The following is a 21,408-nucleotide window of genomic DNA, read 5'->3' as shown; positions in this document are numbered from 1 at the left end:
AACACGAAGCATTCACCCGAGATGTGTAGGATAAAACGTTTTACGTGACGACAAAAACGCTCGATCAACGAGTGAATCACGAATAAAAAATAGTGGCGGATACACTTTTACAAATTTTACGTAGCACAAGCCGCGACGATGTGGAGCATCGTCGCGACGTCTCGACGAAAGCAATTTTACATATATATATATATATATATATATATATATATATATATATATATACATATATATATTTACAGCGATGTGCAATAAGCGACACACGTCAGACGTAAATTAATTCGTACCCAGTAATGTAATGCAGAAGCCGATCGTGTTACTGATATGTTTCTTATCAATAAACTAAACCTTAAATATGGATTGTACATTGAACGATTTATCCGACTCTGCATTCCTATAATCTTTGAGTTTTTCTTCTTCAAAGAGACGTATAAGCTATTTCAGAAAAACATGAAAATTAATAAATATATAAAATAAAATCCTATTTCTTCAAAAATTAAGTATACCGAGCTTTGTCCACCTTTGTTCCATCAAAAAACGTGAAGGGCGATGGCACAAAATTATATCAAAAAATGTATCTTTAATAATTGTCCAAAAATAAACGAAGTTAACTGCAAAGTTTTATTACACACACATAACGCAAGAGATCTTAAAGTTTCTAAGAGTTTCGTGAGTTTCTCTAATGTTACTTCCTACAATACTATTCTCAACTAATACGAAGATGAAAAACGGATTTGCGAAGAGAAAATTCATAGAAAGCAATTTAAATTTAATTACAAAAGCTACACATCACAGGAGCGTCGCGTTAAAAACTGACGATCTTATCGTGTACAGCGGTTACAACAGCTGATGCAGCTGAATATATTGTTAAACATCTTAACTTATATTGATTATCATTGTGTATTTCGAACTATTATACAAAGTTGCGAGACTAAAATGTTACAGGTTATAATCGCTCCTGCGGCTGTTTATCACTGGAGGCTACTTTAGAAGACTGCGTTTGTGACTCGCCAGATTCCGCCGCTTTGTCCTTCTTGTCACCATCCTCGGAGGATTCTTCCCTAGGCTTATTCCATTCCTTCAACCCTTCCGGTAACGAAGTATCCTCTTCGAAAGAGCCGGTGCCTTCGACGAATTCTTCGTAAGTGGACTTCTCGCGGAATGGACGAGCACCAAGTAATTCGATCATGTCATCCCTACTTAAAATCTCCTGCTTCAACAATCGCTCGGCGACCTGAAATCGTGTCGAGTTATTTCGATTTATTTAAAACGCGTGGTAAGTTATTCAAACATTTAAGTAGACGATGTAAAATAGCTTTTACCTTGATTACATTTTCTTTGTGCTCGTTCAGAAGAGCTCGCGTTCGTTTATGCGCCCTGTCGATCAAATCTCGGACCTCATTGTCGATAAGTTGCGCGGTATATTCGGAATATGGTTTGTCCAGGGCCATCTCTCCTGGCTTCGGCATTTGAAAACTGACATTCCCGACCTTCTCGTTCATACCGAATTGCGTAATTTGCGCATACGCAATTTCTGTAATCTTTAAAACGAATAGGAAATATAACAATGATCAATTCGGCAAAAAAGATACGCGAGATCGAAAGCGATGAGAGTAAAAATACTGTCTCACTGTTCTTCATCAATCAGTTCATAATCATAATAGTACCTTTTGCAAATCATCCTGAGCGCCTGTGGTTATGCGGCCGAAAAAGATTTCTTCCGATACTCGTCCTCCGAGCGTCATGCACATCCGATCGAATAACTGTTCCTTTGTATAAAGATACTGTTCACGTGGCAAATACTGGGCATATCCTAATCCTTTACCACGCGGAATAATCGACACCTGAGGGAAATAACAAAAGTTATAGACAATAATAAAAAAAATTGTATCATTGCAAAAAATGAATAAGATATAATACCTTCAAAAGCGGATCTGCATACTCTAAGAACCAGCCGGCTACCGCATGACCGGCCTCATGATAGGCGACCGTCTTCTTCTCCTCAGGTTGCAACACATTGGTTTTCTTTTCCATACCAGCAACTACCCTCTCGATAGCTTGTTCAAAGTTTTTAAGTTGAATATTATCATTCAAATCTCTCGCCGCGATCAGAGCCGCTTCATTGCAAACGTTCGCGATATCAGCTCCTGAAAAAATCTATATATGATGTCCTGACGGTTTTCATTTAATTATTATTCTGGAAAATTTTATTACACAAAATATTTGTCTATTCTTATATATTTTTTCTCAAAAATATTCAATACAATCGATTGTATACCTGTAAACCCAGGAGTCAAAGAAGCCATCTTCCGCGCTAACTGATCCTTGTCTAGTATAGTTTTCAAAGGAGCTAAATGCACTTTGAAAATGGACGCTCGTCCTTTGATATCCGGCGCAGGTACAAATATTTGTCTATCGAATCTTCCAGGTCTAAGTAACGCCTTATCTAAAATGTCTACCCTATTAGTTGCCGCTAACACCACCACATTAGTCGTCGTGTTAAATCCTAAAAGAAGATAGTTGAACGTTAAAAATCACTCTCAACGCTTTCGATCTCTTCGTACTTGAAAGTAGGATGTACCATCCATTTCTACCAAGAGTTGGTTCAATGTATTTTCTTGCTCAGAATGTCCCGCAAAGTTCCGACCTCCTCTCTTTCGTCCAACCGCATCGATCTCATCAATAAATAATATACACGGTGCATGCTTTCGCGCCATAGAGAACATGTCCCGCACCCTAGATGGACCGACACCCACAAACATTTCTAAAAATTCCGAACCGGATACTGTAATGAAAGGTACGTTCGCTTCACCGGCCGTAGCTTTGGCTAACAAAGTTTTACCAGTACCAGGTGGCCCTATAAAAAAAAATGATACTTATGACGTTTTAAATTCAATCAATATATTTTAAATACGACACGTGCAGTTCACTATCCATTAAAAATTTTATCTAAATTGCTAAAGTTACCTGTTAACATAGCGCCCTTTGGAATCTTAGCCCCCAGATCTATATATTGCTGCGGATTCTTCAAGAAATTTACAAACTCCATAATTTCGATCTTTGCTTCTTCACAACCAGCTACATCTCTAATGTGTAATATGAATGAGACATCAATAAACAAGAAATGTTAAGCTTATATAATAATGTTATACAATAATGTAATTTATGCAACAAAGAAATATTTATTACTCACTTAAATCGTATACCAATATCTTTTGAATTTATTAATTTTGCTGTCGATTCCATTACTTGACCAAAAAGTCCACCTCTTTTACCTCCTTTACCAGTCATTGCTTCCGCAGATCTTCGTATTAAGTAAAGGAACAGTCCTAAAATATATTTTCTTGATATTTATAATACACAGATATAAAGATCATTTTGCTCTGTGTATTATTATAATTAACAAAATTAAAAATTAATTGCTTACCCCATATAAGAATCTGCGGTAGATATGACAATAGAGTTGAACCTTCTAATTGATTTTTATAAACCACAGGAATATAATTTTCAGGTCCTATGTTTAATTCTATTTGTGCATTTTCCAGATTTCTTTCAAAAGTATCAGTACTTCCAATATTGAACCACAGTACATCCTATAAAAAAAAAATCAAATTCTGATACAACCGACAAAATAAGTAAACCATTGATCTCGCAAAGGAGAACTTACAGAACCGTCAACAGTATGTCCGGGTAGAAGTCTTACACGCACCCACTTTTTATTTACTACTTCTAATTTGTCGACAATACCCTTACTTAAATAACTGAAAGAAGAAAAGATGTACAATTAGCATAATTGTAAGTATATTAATCACTTTTAACTTTTATAATCAATATATATTTGCTATTTCATCAGAACACATATATTAACAATATGTAATTGCAGGAATATAATTTACTCACTTGTATGTAAATTCCCTCCATGTGATCTCCTTCTGATTGATATCCATGATAAGCAGATATGCAATCACACCGGTTACTCCAAGTGCGCTCAGAATCAAGAATGTCTTATTCTTGTCACTACCTTCGAACGATTTACCTCCTCGCTGTGAACTGTCGCTGAAAATCTTAAATGCCCACTGGAAACCAGAATCTTTGGAACTGGATGACGAGCTAGAGGTAGATGAAGAAGGTTTCTGTGTACTAGTTTTTTTACTCGATGCTTCCTCTGCCTTTTTAGAAACATTTTCTGCCTTTTTAGAAACATTTTCAGCATTTTTAGCAACATTTTCAGCATTTTTAGCTCCACCTACACATAGTATTATATCAATTGTTAAAAACTATACAATTTTATCAGAGGAAAGAGGACTGAATAAAAATATCAGGAACCTGGTTTGAAGAACTTTTCAAATCCTTTAGGCGGCTGTTTACAAAATAATCTCAATTTCTGTTGCAACTGTTCAAACATGGATAACGTTGTACCATTTTTAAGCAAAGTTAAGTGTCGCCTCAACTGAAAGAATATATCTTGGTTTACTGTTATTGTTCTAGTACAAAAAAGTACTTGAAAAATGACAAGATTTATATCACCATCATTTCGGACACGTAATCTCTTCACGAAAACTGCAAATAACTATTGCAAAGTTGACGTAAACTACATATTAAATTGCGGCAATCGGCAGATTGCACACGATTACACGGAAAGGTGTAAGCGATGACAACAAACACGTGAGTGTGTTTTCTCGTTTAGAAATTATATTTAGAACTAGAGTAAATATGCTAACCGCACGAAATTTATATAGATATTCGGAATTTGCAATAAAAAAAGATCGCACGATCGAGCACGATGATGACATTCGTCACGTCACTTTGATCAAAGAAATGGGCGGAGAATCACAGCAATTATATCACGAATATTACGCGACAGAGACGACAGGTTATAATGCACCAAGTACCTGAAGCGTGTCGAAATAACCTTTCTGAGTGGACCTGAGAATCAGTCTTTCCAGTTTGCTGGCCGACGAGAGCATTTGATGCGCCATGCTTGGACGATGATGATGCGACGAGCCTTTGCGATGGAATTGAAGTCTCGTCTCTCTTATTAAGATATATTATTAACGTTTCGGGAAATCTCGGGAGCGCACTACCGGCCGCGAGCAACCATCTCACTCATCAGTTATTGCCGACGAAGCGATACCCGTGGCCCGACAATGGGTGACGTGCGAAGGCACGCATTGGCTCCGGATTCACCGACGTTGCTGTCGTCATCGGGACATGTGTAATCAGTTCCCGCCCAAGACACCACGGGATCCTTCTCTCTTATTTGCGCGAGGCATAAATAAATGTTTTCTCGATTTTCGATTCGATAATTTTTAACTTAATTCTCACTAGCAGAATATATATAAATAAAGATGCAATAATCAAGATTGCGCGTGAGAGAAGAGTGTTTAAACGTCAAAGCGATATTTTTGATATTTTACACATCAAAATTGTTATCAACAAGTTATATAATATTTTAATATGTCAATATAATATTTTTAAAGTTTTCATAAGTCGCCGTTTCGAATTTATACATATTTATAGCAGCTAAAAATTGAAAATATTAACATATTTTTATAACAGTGTTCCTTATTATAAATAAAACAGCTGCTTGTATTTTGGTTTACGCGAAATTATTCATATATCTATCTCCATCTAATTATAATTGTGTGTGTAAAAATATATAGATTAATCAGCACACACACACACACATTTATATGTTTCTATCTACTTGCATATAATAGATGGAGATAAGCAAAAATTAAAGCAGTTATAAGATTTGCTAATGCTTCGAATTCTTTGATTAGATCTTAATGATCTTAATTAAATTAAAGATGCGTTCGGAAATCCTATCCATAGATTTAAGGAACTTTTTAATTGACCAATCAAGACATAGGTAGAATTTCCGAACGCATCTCCAAAGAAGTTTTCTTTCAAATATTAGCAATCCAGCAATCTGAGAGCATCTGTGGTCTGTTGAGATATTATTCGAGTCACATCTGATTGATCCAATAATTTATAAGAAGCTTTAAATAGTAAATGTAACGTTAAATTACTCTGAAATTTTTGTCAAATATGAATTCAGGCACAGTGTCAAAGGTATGTATAGATAGTAGCTGTAACTAATAGTTGCAGGTTATGTACTGTAACCAGGTTGAAGATTGTACACTATTCTAGAAGAGAAATGATATTTCATACAATGATACACTTATACAAGATATAATTTTTCTTTTTAGACCCCAGTCGTGCCGTCTGTGCAGGAATTCAGTATTAGAGTACCAAAGTTTGTATCGTTAATATTTACATATATTTTTCATTTTTTACACATCACAAATTTTTAATTGAAAATAATTTAATTGAAACTGTTATAGGAACAGCAAGAAGAAGCACAATGTCATGAGATTCAATGCGACGTTGAATGTAGATTTTTCAAAATGGACTCAAGTGAAAATGGAACGAGAGAACAACATGAGGGAATACAAGAGTATAGAAGAGGAAATGCCGAAATTCGGTGCCGGATCTGAATTCGGACGTGACGCTAGAGAGGAAGCTAGAAGAAAAAAATATGGCATTACCAGTAGGAAGTATAAGCCGGAAGATCAACCATGGATTTTGAAATCGGGAGGAAAGACTGGCAAGAAATTCAAAGGTATACGAGAGGGAGGAGTCAGCGAAAATGCAGCGTATTATGTTTTTACTCATGCCGCTGATGGGGCAATAGAGGCCTTTCCTTTACACGAATGGTAGGTATCTCATATCGTTAATTATTTCATTGGTAATTACTAAAACATATGTAACTTTCACATACAGGTATAATTTTCAGCCAATCCAGAGATATAAGGCTCTCAGTGCTGAAGAGGCAGAGCAGGAATTCAGTCGTAGGAATAAAGTAATGAATTATTTCTCACTAATGTTACGCAAGAGATTGAGAAATGACGAGGATGGTGGTGATGACGAAGAATTAGTGGAAAGTGGTAAAGTTAAGAAACCAAGTAAGAAAGAAAAGGAATTGAAAATATCAGAATTGGACGAGTGGATGGAGAGCGATGATGATGAGTCAGGCAGTAATGAAGATGAGAATAAAAAAGGATCCGAAGATGAGAATGAAAAGAAGAAGGAAAAGAAGAAGGGTAAAGGTAATAAACGAAATAATCATTAATTATACATATTTATTTTTACATAAAAAAATATATAATGTATATAAAAATATATAATTTAATTTTAAATATACTTCAGGTCAATTGCAAAAGAAGAAAAAGAAGAAGAATTCTTCGGATAATGAAGCGTTCGAGGAAAGCGATGATGGCGATGAGGAGGGAAGGGAATGCGATTATATTTCTGATTCTTCCGATTCTGAATCAGAATTAGAACAGCAGAAGGAAATTAAGTCCGTCGCAGAGGAGGATGCGTTGAGGAAATTACTTGCGTCTGACGAAGAAGAAGATGATGAAGAACAAACAGATAAGAAGGAAGGCGAAGAAGACAAAGACGAAGATGAGGAAGGAAAAGAAAAGGATGATAAAGTAAGGAGATCTAACGCATCGTTGTTGTGACATGTGTTATTGATAAATACTGTGTATATATATTGCACATTATGCGCTTCTATATTTTTTAAATGATATGAACTAACCCATATTATTTATCATTAAGTACAATTGCTAAATATTTTATCTTATAATTTCTTTAATGCATATCGCATTTTGCAGGATAAAGACAAACTTGGTAAAGAAACGGATAAGAAGAAAGACAAAAAGAAGAAGAAAAAAGCTAAAAAGAAAGATCAAAAGAAATCTGCTTCGGGAAAAGATTCCTCTAGCGATTTTTCTAGCGACTCGGAATCAGACTCTGATACAACGCTAAAAGATAAAGATAACAAGAAACCTAATAGCGCGCATAGTTCGAGATCGGCGACGCCAACACCTGCAGCGTCTGGGATTTCCGATTCTTTTAAGAGAAAACAGTCTGGATCTCCAGACTTGTCGCAAGCGAAGAAATTAAAGTTGGACAACTTCAATCTAGTCCCAGTAACATCGTACATACCGGGAGCGAGGTATGTTTTTGCCATCGCGTTGAACAATAAATTGTATAATAATTTTAATATTTATTTGTTTCAAAATATCATTCATTTTTTGGTATCTTTTTAGCGAATCGGGAATTACGGAGGACGCGGTGAGACGGTATTTAATGCGCAAACCAATGACGACAACAGAGTTGTTACAGAAATTCAAGTCCAAAAAAACCGGTCTCACATCCGAGCAGCTTGTCAACATAATGACTCAGATATTGAAGAAAATAAATCCTACCAAGCAGACAATCAAGAATAAAATGTATTTATCGATCAAAGCGCAATCTAACTAACTTTAATTTTCCAATTAGTCGTTTTGATGATTCTTTTCTAATTAGTCGTTTCTATGATTATTTAATGCGTTCGTGATTACGTATTGTACAGTATCATTCAACTAATATTTAACGATAATGATACTCTCTGTAATAATGATGAAGAAATACTTCTATATTAAAAATTTTACAGAAAATTGTACCGAAACATCTTAGTTCCAAAACCCATGATCTTTCCGATTATGGCGAGTATTAAACATCCGGAATAACTGCGTATTCGTTAATTCCTTGTTTGTGATTGTTCATACTTAAATGATGCTGCCAGTATGAACGGCCAAAAGGCCACCACGCCGATACTGATAACGCCAGTAAATCCGAGTTTATCAGTGATTTTGTAATACTTTCTGACATTACATCTGACCCGCGCATTGGGCGGTATACATTGAGCGTATACAGGCAATAGTATAATAGTAGTATAATGGACTCGGTTCAAGACACATCAAAGCACAAGCGAGTTTCCGCAAGAAGAACCACATTATTCCAGTCGACGCGATCACCACGAATCGGTTTTAACTAGTGAATTTCTCTCGACAACGCTGACCTTTACCCTTTACTCTGCCATTAATCGGTATCGACGAAGGTGTGATGCGGATGCTAAGATTGACCGAATCACGTCATTTATTGACCACTGCGACTCGTATCGGTATCTGTAACGTCAGATGCATAAGTGTAAGCATCCCAAGTAATGAATTTCATGATATTAATTGCTTGATCTTGCTAAGTTCTTTGTGAAAAGTAAATGAACATAAAACGAATGATATACGAATTTATTTCAAGAACTAACAGGTTCTTCGTCTTCAAAATCTGAATGCCATGAATTAAAAATTCTTTAAAAATTTTTTTCGCGCTGTCTAATAAATTGTAATACAAAATAATACTTCGTGAAACATAAATTAAAAAATATGAATCTCGATTTCAATAAATGATCACTGTTTAAGCATTCCTTAGCGTCGAATCTTTTCAGAATCTTAAGGGCAAAGTAATAGCCATAAGACGAGAGGACCAGTCAGTATGGGAGAGAAGAGCACCGTTAGCTCCGGCGAATGTTCGCAGACTCGTCAGGTCGGGAGTGAAGGTGATCGTGCAACCGAGCAACCGACGATCCTATCCCGCCCAGACGTATCAAGCGGCTGGTGCTCTGCTCCAGGAGGACATCAGCTCGGCCTCTGTCATCTTCGGCGTCAAGCAGGTGCCCGTGGATCAGCTGATACCCAACAAGACGTACTGCTTCTTCTCGCACACCATCAAGGCACAGGAGAGTAACATGCCTCTTCTGAGTGCGATCCTGGAGAAGAACATACGTCTCCTGGATTACGAAAAGCTTACCGATGCCGATGGTCAGCGAGTAGTCGCCTTCGGCAAGTATGCTGGAGTGGCCGGTATGGTGAATATACTGCACGGTTTGGGCTTGAGACTGCTAGCCCTGGGTCATCACACCCCGTTTATGGTACGTTTAATGTTTTCCTCCTTTTTTTTCAAGCTATAAGCTTTGATCATACAAGAATTTTTAGAATCAATCCATTTTTACAAAATTGTTGAAAGTAGTGCAGTATCTATTTAAATTTTCTCATAACAATAGAATAACATTGGAATGTACATATTGATATTATCTAATTGATAAAAGTTTATTTCCTCTTTAAAGAAAATCTCTAATCCAAACAAGTGATAAGAGAGCACTTGTCATGAAGGATCGATGACAGAATTGTTGTAACTTTCCTATATAGAAAATACACACAGTATGCGTAAGTGTGCATTAAATCGCAGTTGTAATCGTTTGATTAGCACATTGGACCGGCGCATAATTATCGGGATTCGGCAATGGCCCGCCAAGCGATCCGTGGCGCGGGATACGAGATCGCACTGGGTGCCATGCCGAAGTCGATTGGCCCGTTGACCTTCGTTTTCAGCGGCAGCGGTAACGTCAGCCAGGGCGGTCAGGAGGTCTTCCAAGAACTGCCCCACGAGTATGTGCCGCCGGAAATGCTGCGGAAAGTCGCCGAGCATGGTGGTAATGACGCACATGTCTTCTTATCGCGTCCACAAACATGTTGTTAACTGACATTTCGATCCGAAACTTGTCTCTCTTCACTTCGTCTCCTAGGTCGAAACACGATTTGAGATATTTTTTTAATTGTGGAATGTTACAGAAATTTGTATTGCTTGAAACACATATAATTACATGATTATTTATAGCTCTATTGGAGACGTTTTAACTTCTTTATCATTAAATCTCTTCGAGTTTCGACGAATGGAAACTATTCTTAATGTGACTCGCTAGGAATCTTTGTCGGAATCTACCCTGGAAACTTTATATCACGCGGTGACAATTTTATCTTCGTTATTTATTCTTCTAATCGTTTCAGATACGACGAAGATATATGGCTGTGAGGTACGACGTAGGCATCACTTGAAGAGGAAGGAGGACGGCGGTTTCGATCCCGAGGAGTACGACCAACATCCGGAATTATATATTTCCACCTTCAGCAAGAAGATAGCACCGTACGCGTCAGTCATCATCAACGGCATATACTGGGCCGTGGATTCGCCGAAATTATTGACAATACCGGACGCGAAGTATTTGCTCAGACCCGCGAATACGCCATGGCTGCCGATCAGCGTCGGTGCACCCGCTTTGCCGCACAGGATGCTCGCTATCTGCGACATATCCGCGGATCCCGGCGGCAGCATCGAGTACGTCTGTACTCGTGTTTATGATTTACATATTTCGGGAAAAATTTCTGAAAATTTTATACAATTATAACAATATTATCGCGTCGCAGTTAATAATTACATAGTAATATTGTAATTTATATAGCGATATTATCGTACAGACAGTTGGCTATATTTTCTACATGTTTAACAAGGAAATTATTAAGCGATTGTATATACTTTTGAATTCATTTGATCTTTTAACTGCTGATTAATTTTATCATATGCCTTTCGTAAGGTTCATGAATGAGTGCACGACGATTGATACGCCATTCTGCCTGTACGACGCCGATCGCAACAAGGACATGAAGTCCTTCAAGGGTCCCGGCGTGCTAGTCTGCTCGATCGACAATATGCCTACGCAACTGCCGAGAGAATCGACGGATTTCTTTGGTAATCTCTTATTTCCGTACGCTCTGGACATCATACGGTCGGACGCGATGAAGCCACTGGACGAACACAATTTCAGTCCCGCCGTTCTTGGAGCCATCCTCGCGTCCAACGGGAAACTGACGCCCAATTTCGAATATATCCAAGAACTCAGGCAGCTGAATCACCGCAGCAAGCACAAGGCTGATAACAAAGAACAACAGAGAAAAACGGTATATAAAAAACGTCTCTATTTCTGATGAAATAATTAGCCGACGAAAATAATGGAAAATTTGACAATAGGTAGTCGTCCTCGGCGCAGGATACGTCTCTGCGCCTTTGGTCGAGTATCTGCACAGGGATACGAATATAAAGCTGGTGGTGGCTTCGCAATTGAAGGACGAGGCCGACGCGCTGGCCAATCGGTTTTCTGGCGTGGAGCCGGTCTTCCTGAACGTGCTGGATCGACCGGATACCTTGCACGACGTGATGAAATCAGCGAACGTGGTGGTTTCTCTGTTGCCGTACTCGTTGCATCATGTTATCGCTAAAGCTTGCATCGAAACCAAGACTCATTTGGTGACAGCCAGCTATATGAACAATGACGTCAAGGCGTTGCACGAAGAGTGAGTGCTCCCGATATAAACGAGATTATGTGTCTTAGACACATACATTTAATGTCAATTTTATAACATATGCATAATGAATATTTTTAAAAAAATTTTTATTTTTCGGAATTTTACTATCGATGACAGAGCTCTAACTTTGTTTTATTATTCGTGATTTAAATTTAATAATAGGATAGTTTATCGTCAGAATAACATGTTTAGCTAAAATATCAAACTAATCAAAGTCCCATTCTCTTACGCAGAGCCGAGCAAGCTGGCGTCACCGTGTTGAACGAAATTGGATTGGATCCGGGCATCGATCATCTTTTGGCGATTGAGTGTTTCGACGACGTGAGACAAGCAGGTGGTAAGATAGAGTCCTTCGTCTCGTGGTGCGGTGGCCTGCCGGCGCCCGAGTGTTCCTACAATCCTCTGAGATATAAATTCAGCTGGTCTCCACGAGGTGCCTTGCTGAGTACCTTAGCGCCGGCAAAATATCTCCACGCAGGACAGGTAATAATCCTGTGAATAATTTTTCATATCAGTATTTTTTAAAAAAAGTTTATAGTTTATACATAGAATTCAAAAACCGAATTTATATGAAAAAGAAAGATATATCCATACATTTTTCTTCGTCATCCAGGAAGTGGAGATCGCCGGAGGCGGCGATCTGATGTCCGCCGTACAAGAGCTGGACTTTCTCCCTGGCTTCGCTCTAGAAGGCTATCCCAATCGCGACAGTATCGTCTACAGGGATTACTACGGTTTGCAGAACGCGAATACCGTACTACGAGGTACGCTCAGGTTCAAGGGCTTCTCGGATACCGTGCTGGGTCTGCAATTGCTCGGCCTGATCGATCCCAATCCAGATCCGATCTTGCATCCGAACGGGCCGGAGATCACGTGGGTGCGTGCTCTCAATTTCCTGCGTACACACACAGAATTCGAAAAGTATCGACTCTCTTCCAAATCGTTCGTCGCTTATAAATTCTAGCGAGTGTTGGTGTGCAACCTACTCGGTCTGGCGAGCGACAATATCTTCTACGAGAACCTGAAGAGGAAACTGGCGGAAAGGGTGAATTCGTGGGAACGCGTCAAGGCCATCGAGGATCTCGGTCTTCTGCAGGAGGACTTGGTCTTGAAACTGAACACTCCTCTCGACACGCTTACGCACTACTTGTCGAAGAAACTCTATTATGAGAAGAACGAACGCGACCTAGTGATACTGAGGCACGATGTAGGTATACTTTGGCCGGACAACAGGAGGGAATCCAGAGGGATCAACTTGGTGCTCTACGGAGACACTGCTGGACATTCTGCGATGGCGCGTACCGTCGGATATCCCACAGCTATCGCCGTCAAAATGATCCTGGATGGTTCGTATAGTCTTCCTTTCTATTGTTTATTCAATTTCTCGACTAATGAAAGCTGCTACTGCTTGATTATATTTCTTCTCGCATAGAATTAACCATGATTACTGCAAACAAGAATACATAAATGTTTTTTATAATCAAATTATTAAATAAATGAATTCTTTAAACTTCTAAATTATATTCCCTCAATAGAAGCTTAGAATTTATAAAAGATAATTAACAAAATTTCTTTGAAAACATTAATATAAATTACCGCAATTTTTTTGGAGAAATTATTCTAATGATTTATATATTAATCTAATTCAAAATGTCTCGTGTATTATAATCAAATATTCATCTCTGCGCAAATTTATTTTAACATACAATTTAATTTTGTTCAGGTGAAATTCAACAGCGTGGAATGATGCTACCTTTTACACCCGATATATATCGACCTATCCTTAATCGACTGAGAGCAGAAGGAGTAGAATCCTTCGAGAATTCCAAATGGCTGTGACTCATTCATCATAAATCGCCATAATCTTATAACGTGTGTATATAACATATCTCTCTGATCCATCAAAAGAATTTATATATATACATATCTATACATTTTATTCATTTAATACATAAGCGAAAAACTATGTACTACAATAAATTATATCATGATAAAATTAAAAATTATTTTAATTAGAAATTATATATATATATATATATATATATATATATATATGTGCGATAATTTTTCTTATTTTTACCTATCTACATAAGTCAAAAGCATTTGGATGGAAAACCCGGAAAGACAGGAGATTTTTCATTTGATATATTTAACATTTATTGATATTACCACCTCAGTGTGGAAAATGGCTAACAATACAATGATATCTCGCTTATTGCAATCTTTTTTTTTATCGCAGTAATTCTATAATCGCCTTAAGATATAATTAGAATGATAACACAGGAACACTCTTCGCCTCTACCCGTTAGAATTTGATTGGAAATGAATCGATTTTACGCGCCGGAACAATCGGAAAGTTCCAACGAGTTTGCACCGGTAAAGTAATTAAGCTGTAGCCGTGATTTGCACATGTCCAGTATCACACGTCTATGTCACACGACTAGTTGATTTGTGTGACGAATTCAATCACGCTTTGCAAGAATTGGATAAATCCTGTAACGATGATTGGCGCTATTCACTGCTGACGTTTTATCTGCAGAATTTGTGCCAAAACTAAACAAGAATATTTAAAAAAATGAATTTATTTATATATTCAAAAGTATCCATAAAGTAACATACATGAAAAATTTTAAATTTTTATGTAATAACACTCAATAGAGAAAATTATGAATGTCATTAGCTTTCGATTGATGTCCTTTTTGAACGCGAATAATTACATTAAGTACATAATATGTCTTGTTATTAATGACTTGTCTTTTTCATTCAAAAGCAGTGAATAGTTTAAATTACATCGATCTTCAATTTTGAGCCTTGTGCGTGACATATAATTTGATGTTTGCTCCTCGTTTCTAAAACTAAAGTTAAAACTAAAATGCTGCAATCCTCGAATTACCATCTCTCTTGTGTATTATACTAAAACCTATTACTATCACAATGGTGGTTACAATAATTTTTAATCGGCCTTTGTGTGTATTTCAAAAATTGCTAAAACGACCGTAATCATAACTTTTACAAAGTATTTACGAGAGCTTTTTAAAACGCATTATTTTTTCTTCGTAAAATATTTAATCATAACTAAGAAAAGTATATAAAAAGAACTCAAATAAATATTTTTTAAAAGTCTTCGTGCAGAAAGCAATTTTATTTTTCAAAATAATCTCGCGAAAGTAAAAACTGTGCAAGCGCGTGCTGTTTGTTTGTATGTGAAAAATTAGAAAATTTGCTTTAGATAGAAATGAAGCATTGAGTAGCGAAAATTTTGACGATTCGGTAAAGTATTTCGAAAGAAACCACCTCCTCTCCTATGCTTGTAATCATTAACTAGAGATCTATCGATGTTATTAATTAGAAACTACATATGATGATTTACAGTTGGCAGTATGAGACAATATAATTAACGCATTTTGCTATGTAGTATAATGTATTATCACTATAGCAATAGATCCGAGTCCGAGGTAGGATCTCCGCTAAAATCGATCATAAATCTAACTGTGAGACTTCATCATAAAAAAGTGCTTCCAAGCTCAACAATTGTATCGTCTCTAATATAATAACCAGTGATATTACGTAACGATTAACTATTGTAATAAACTGTGATATCCTTTCGACGAGCAATATTAGTCTATTATTCGGGAGCCGTTTTCAGATATCTCGAGTTTCAATATTTCTACATTCGAATAATCAAATAATCAAACTCGCTGTTGTTTCGCTATTATTTGTTCGATAAAAAATTTTGACAAATGCTATAAAAATACCGGAAATAATACAATCGGACAATTTAAAATTTATTTACAATATTTAAATTTTATACTCACTGACTCTCAAATTAATTTTTAAACGACTTATTAAATCTTTTAAATGATAAACTTTGACTGCAGAGAGATAATATCGTATAATTATAGAATTATGATAATACGATTATATATGTTGTAATAATACAGATATATGCATGTTAATTAAAATGCATAATAATCAATGTAGAGATTCGAAGGTCGAAATAATTTGCTCGAATATCGATGGCTCCGTTCGTAAATCCTGTTGACTATTTTATGCGCATTTTATGTATGACTATCGCACGTTTACGGGATGAAGACTGGTGGCCGCGCCGCGCTTGCTAAAAGTGTCCTTCACTTAGTGATCAATAATATCTAATCATAATATATAATACTTCGACAATTTGTTTAAATTTAAAGTCACGCAAGAGTTTTACAATCGTACGGTAAATCTAAACGTTAATGAATTGACTAGGTTGCTTCTCAGCTAGACTGCTAGCTACAGCTCTCCTCGTTTTTTCTCTCCCCCCTCCTCGTGTCCTCGGGGGATTCATTATCGCAATTAATTCAGTTTAATATTTAAAGCAAAGGGAAAAGTATTAATTTATCCCGATGTCTGTGCTCGCGCGATTTAATTCAGGTATGGAATAGTGTGCGAATAATAGCAAAAGTTCGTTCGAAAAGTTCGGCTGAAAATTTCAAAGCACGGTTTGTGTGGTTTTGTTTTTATACCAAGGTTTTCGAGTTACGTAACAAATTTTACAGCGCACAATTGATCAATGTGCTGGCAGATTTGACATAGGTGTAGGTGTTTCCGAAAAATGTCTTTGATTATACATATCTTCGTGGCGCTAACGATATATATATATGTATAAATTTACATCAACGAGAGACCGTAGGAAGATATATATAATAAATAATATCGCGTTATCTTCGAGATGGAACGAACAACGCGATCCTGTCACTCGGATATAGATACACATCATTTTCGTACTGATGTTCGGACATTACCAACAAGATTACATCGATCGCTCTAAATTCGAAGATACGACATACGTTCGTGTATATATATCCTAAGAAATATAAATCTTCTGTCAGTGCACGATCAGTTAGTCTGGCGTTACTCGCAGTAATTTGCACTGTTGTTAATCGCGTGCATTAATATAGCGTTAAATGGCTAATAAATTTCAATTCAATTAATCGTATCGTTCGAGTTTATATCGCGGTCATTAATGTGACAATGCTCACAGAGTATTAAACTTCCGATATAAAATTCTATTTTATTAAGTGATTCTTTTCTGATAGATTAAGAAGGCTCGCACCTTCCTGATCGAAAGATCGCTAATTGCATAAATCGCTCGTTTCATTCCTTCTGTAAGCGTTTACAAATTAATGGCCGGCATTGTACGTATATCTTTATTCCAAGTTTAGTTTTCTGACGTTTGATGATCAAAGAATTCTTTCAGCCTTCGCTGAATACGATCGCGGACTCGAGGTGCGGTATATAATATGTAGTATATAAGAGAATACATCGTGTATAAAGAGAATCGCAAGAGATATAAAAAAATTTATAAAAAAAAGAAAGAAAAGAAACTGTCTCCTTAGAGAACCTGGTTTGAATGGTAGATTTTACAAAAATCTTCTCGTATCTTTAAATCTCCAAGAGAGAGATGTTCAAATATTCTGTTTCCGGTGACTTATCCTATTGTATGCGAATCCCTGTCTTATACCATTATAACTCAATCTATATAGTAACGTTATTCTGCGCTCGATCGGAAACCGTGATTTCGTCGTTAGGTTTAATCGTTGTTATAGAGACGCGCCAGACGTAGCTTAGCAACGCCCGCGTATTCTTGATCCCCGCGTAAGCTAGTCGAAGGTGCTCGCCCCTTCGCTCAGCAACGAGATTTCCTCTTCAAGAGTCAAGAGCAGAGCTGGTGAATCACGAGCGATCAAATTGCAACGACGATCAACGACAACTCGTATCTGTCTGATGTGAAACAACCGGGACGTAGGACTTGCTTGAGAAAGGTACGTGTGTGTGCGCGTTAGGGTGTGTTGGGTATAGAGCGTATTGAGACAGTGTTTTCTGGCAAATAATGCAATTTTTCCATTGTACGATCATAAATCAATTATTACTATCCGCGATGTCTCTTCTTCTTGTTTTCTTTTTTGTCTTCCTCTTTTAATCGCGAATTTATCTTAACTATTTTATAAACCGCACTATATATTATTATATCTGTTTATTTAGATAACAGCTAACTACATGTAGTAGCTCTTTGGTGTTTCATTGTAATCGATTTTGATAATTAATAATCGCCACTCGGGCTGCTACTTGCTAGTCTGACATATGTTCGCACGCTCGCACGCCTACGATTCGCAATAACGGATATATTAGAAAATCGATACTTCTCACACACGTACACCTACAACATGTTACATACTATGAACGCTTATAAGAAGCTCGCAAGCGATCAATATCTCTTGTCAGTATTTCAGCACCGACGTTATGATTGAATGCGACAAATATCGCAATACTATCATCACAAGGAAAGTATATCTAGAGAAAGAAACTAGATTGATAAAACCGAAAGATGTACTTTTCGATTTAAAAAAAAAACATCGTTTGATATCCTCGTAATATTTTGTCGCGATAGGTTGATGTAAAAGCCAAAATGTACGAAGTGAAATTGTATTGATAATTTCTATTAATGAATATATGTGTCGACCGCGATATAGATTTGCGTTATATTGTAAGAATTATGATTATTGAACGCTTGCGCGCGGAATTAATCGAATCTAGAAAAGGACGTACAACGAAGTATCAACCTACGAACCTACCAACGAAAAATATGTACGTGTGATATTTATGATCGTCAACGATCGTAGGGACTAATAATCTAGTCGAGCGAAATCGACGCGTCATCACGTCGAAAATAATGATATATAATCATGCGCCGTGCCTCGCCGTTACTATTCACGATATACATAATCGCCGCCACCACGCGATCATGATGAATGGTAACAAAACTGCGAGGGATATAGAAAGATTGCCGGATATTCAACAATTATACGGGATGGAACGAAATAATAGACATTAAAAGTCACGCATATATTATACATTATGCAGAGTTCTCTAATGAAATAATTCGCCAAAAAAAGATAATTTGTATATAAAATTTTTTGACGAATCAATTTTTTTAAACGCAGGACAACCTATAATGGGATTCACATGTTGATCCCTCGACGAGGGACACTTTTTTATAGCACGATCGCGCGAAGCATTATCGGGAGAAAATATACTTAAATATGAGACGAGAGAAAACGCTTTATTTGAAAAATGAGTCGCATAATTACGAGAACGGGTCGTTTCTGGCAATGCAAAGTCATGCAATCGATTCGTTAATCCTATCGTTTTTAACACCTATCGTACGAGCAGAATTGTACAAATAACGTAAATGTTATCCAAGACATTAGATGCGACATTTTCCAGATACCCTACAAATGTCTTCTTGACGTTTGTATACTCCTCGTTTTCGTGTCGCATTTCCGACTCACAGCCACGCATTGCACTTTACCGCCGTTTTTATCGCTGTCGACGTCGTCGTCGTCGTCTCGAGATTTCAGCCAACGCTACGATTTGGTATGGATCCGCGATAAGAGATTCTTCGATCGCAGGATCTTTTCGCGGCGAGTCGCAGATATAGGGATGCGCGTGTAATTCGCTCGATATTTTTACTTTTATTATTTTCGAGATTATGCTTTTTAAACACCGTTCTCTTTATGTCTTATTACGAGAGGTCGCAATGGAAAAGAGCCCAGGTATTTTTATCTCGCTTATTAATAATCAGTCAGTTATACGACCTTAGATCGAAGGTTTTAACTCCTCGGATTGCGTAACTCCACTAGATTCTTGCCAGAAATTGACGCCAATTGTCGATTGTCGAAATATCCGGGGTCTCGTCGTCGCAGAATCGTCGCATTTCTCCGCAAGATTGTCTCGATGGTAAAGCGGTGGCGGTCTTGTGATATTTCGCGTGTTGTCTTCGAAGCGGCTCTGTTGAGCCTTCACTAAGCTTCCGTCGATCTGCGAGGATAAGGACAACAATGTGTGTGCATGTGTGTGTGCGCGTGTGTGTATATTGTGTGTATGCATATGTGTGTCCATTCTCCGATTCCACAGACTTAGACCTCGATTGCTATTCTAGGAGCCGTGTTATCGCGTTGCCCTAAAAAAAGACATTTCAAAAATTTTTAAATAAAAAAGACTTGATCGAGAAAAAAATTTTTTAAATATAGTAGAATATTATAAACTCTCTATAGAATTTTGACGAATTAAAATTGCGAGAATAAAAATTGATAGCTCGTTTCTTACTATAATTATATTTTGCTTTAATATGGAGTTTAAAGTTCGATGCTTACAAATTAGAGTTGGTAAAACAATACTAAGGATTTGAAAAGAGAATTTGACAGGGGGAAAAAAAAAAAAAAAAAAAATTTTGTTCTCTCTCTCGACAAATTTTTTTGTCGAGGAGAAACCGCTTCCGAATTCATCGAAAAACCGAGTAGTTGAAAAAAAATTGACGCGCTTCGCTCTCTCGCAGCTATTCCAATATTCTCGATTCTCACAGGAACTACATATTCGAGAAGTGCCTATTCGCGGAGATCGCTTCTCCTCGATCTCGCGTTCGCGGGGATTGAGGAAATGTAGAGCGCTTCGAGAAGTTCACCTTCAACAAAAGAGCGGCGCCTCCGGTTGGTTCCACCAGTGAGCGGCTAGGAGCAGATAGAGCTCCTGATCCTGGACGGTGTACCCGGGTGGCGGTTGAGAGGGCAAGGGCGGCGGGATAGGCGGCAGCAGGGAATAGGACGGCGGCGGCGGCGACGGGGACAGGGATTGCGAGAACGTTGTCGTCGAGAGCGGCGTCGGCGGCGTCGCGTTGCTAACTGCCGTGGTTGCTGGAGGCTCGTCCTTAGCCGGAGATCAAAGCGCGCAGTCGAACATCGCCAGCGATCGTGTGATCACGTCGTCCTGCATGTAAAATTTCGTCATATGAGAGGAACACGATTCTACTTACTATAGAGTTTTGGCTCGTGCCAAGTTTCGTTTTCGCGCAACGACGAAAAAGTCCTGTATCTATATGTATCTCTCTCTCTCTCGCACGGAAATATTATATTATACTATCGCGACGAAAATGCTGAACAAGCTCGCGCAAGCTCCATAAACATCGATCAATCTCTCGGCGCCCTTTTGTTCTCGCTACAAGCACGACATATGCTTGCAGTGAAATGTACAAATCGCGAATGCATTTATTGTTTGATAGATTTGTATTTTTCTTATCGCGAAAAGTGGATGTAGAAGATGTTACGTTATAAATATTTTATGACAGATTTTTGTGATACTGAATGCTTTGAAAAATCGAATTCTAAAGATATTTATTCTTTAATGTCGAATAATTTTGCCAAATTAATTTTTATATTAAATTAAAATATATATATAAAAGAATCATATAATTCTTAGTTTTTTAAATGCGCAAATGAATTTT

The 21,408-nt window shown here is 37.4% G+C and overlaps 4 protein-coding genes across 10 annotated transcripts in view; 2 read left to right on the top strand and 2 right to left on the bottom strand.

The window, feature by feature from the left end:
• Positions 1–748: 748 nt before the first annotated feature.
• Positions 749–5,169, bottom strand: Afg3l2 (AFG3 like matrix AAA peptidase subunit 2). 2 transcript variants are annotated; one of them, XM_083048305.1, is made up of 13 exons: positions 4,893–5,169; positions 4,327–4,450; positions 3,901–4,246; positions 3,668–3,761; positions 3,428–3,593; positions 3,194–3,329; positions 2,968–3,086; positions 2,582–2,857; positions 2,279–2,506; positions 1,921–2,147; positions 1,668–1,844; positions 1,323–1,541; positions 749–1,234 (listed from the first exon to the last, which is right to left on the bottom strand). In XM_083048305.1, the coding sequence occupies exons 1-13, from the start codon at positions 4,977–4,979 to the stop codon at positions 947–949; spliced, it is 2,487 nt and encodes an 828-aa protein (XP_082904431.1). In that variant the 5' UTR covers positions 4,980–5,169; the 3' UTR covers positions 749–946. The 2 variants fall into 2 exon arrangements, with proteins under 2 accessions (XP_082904431.1, XP_082904432.1); XM_083048306.1 differs by lacking the exon at positions 4,893–5,169 and adding an exon at positions 4,528–4,770.
• Positions 5,170–5,253: 84 nt separating this feature from the next.
• Positions 5,254–8,475, top strand: Tfiifalpha (transcription factor IIFalpha). Of its 2 annotated transcripts, XM_083048309.1 has the most exons (8): positions 5,254–5,269; positions 5,921–6,075; positions 6,213–6,259; positions 6,348–6,719; positions 6,787–7,112; positions 7,213–7,499; positions 7,683–8,026; positions 8,121–8,475. In XM_083048309.1, exons 2-8 carry the CDS (start codon positions 6,052–6,054, stop codon positions 8,332–8,334), a joined length of 1,614 nt encoding a protein of 537 aa, XP_082904435.1. In that variant the 5' UTR covers positions 5,254–5,269; positions 5,921–6,051; the 3' UTR covers positions 8,335–8,475. The 2 variants fall into 2 exon arrangements, with proteins under 2 accessions (XP_082904435.1, XP_082904434.1); XM_083048308.1 differs by lacking the exon at positions 5,254–5,269 and having other exon boundaries at positions 5,759–6,075.
• A 151-nt stretch (positions 8,476–8,626) lies between these two features.
• Positions 8,627–14,078, top strand: Lkrsdh (lysine ketoglutarate reductase/saccharopine dehydrogenase). Its single transcript, XM_083048304.1, has 10 exons — positions 8,627–9,042; positions 9,338–9,820; positions 10,156–10,381; positions 10,737–11,064; positions 11,321–11,684; positions 11,755–12,077; positions 12,323–12,572; positions 12,703–12,966; positions 13,054–13,435; positions 13,813–14,078. Exons 1-10 carry the CDS (start codon positions 8,959–8,961, stop codon positions 13,926–13,928), a joined length of 2,820 nt encoding a protein of 939 aa, XP_082904430.1. The 5' UTR covers positions 8,627–8,958; the 3' UTR covers positions 13,929–14,078.
• A 919-nt stretch (positions 14,079–14,997) lies between these two features.
• LOC145941911 (A-type potassium channel modulatory protein KCNIP1) overlaps positions 14,998–21,408 on the bottom strand; it is a 52,291-nt gene continuing 45,880 nt past the window's right edge. For all 5 annotated transcript variants that reach the window (XM_083048315.1, XM_083048316.1, XM_083048312.1 and 2 more), the window contains 2 exons: positions 20,593–20,894; positions 14,998–20,091 (listed from right to left, as the gene is read on the bottom strand). In XM_083048315.1, the coding sequence (XP_082904441.1) occupies positions 20,847–20,894 (48 nt within the window). In that variant the 3' untranslated portion in view covers positions 14,998–20,091; positions 20,593–20,846. The remainder of the gene's footprint in view (positions 20,092–20,592; positions 20,895–21,408) is intronic.

Source organism: Prenolepis imparis, unplaced genomic scaffold, assembly GCF_030444845.1.
Source record: "Prenolepis imparis isolate NDT839.2.m4 unplaced genomic scaffold, iyPreImpa1.0 SCAF_10, whole genome shotgun sequence".
Classification (NCBI taxonomy): Eukaryota; Metazoa; Arthropoda; class Insecta; order Hymenoptera; family Formicidae; genus Prenolepis; species Prenolepis imparis.
Note: the sequence above shows the minus strand (reverse complement) of the source record. Positions and strands in the feature narration are given on the sequence as shown.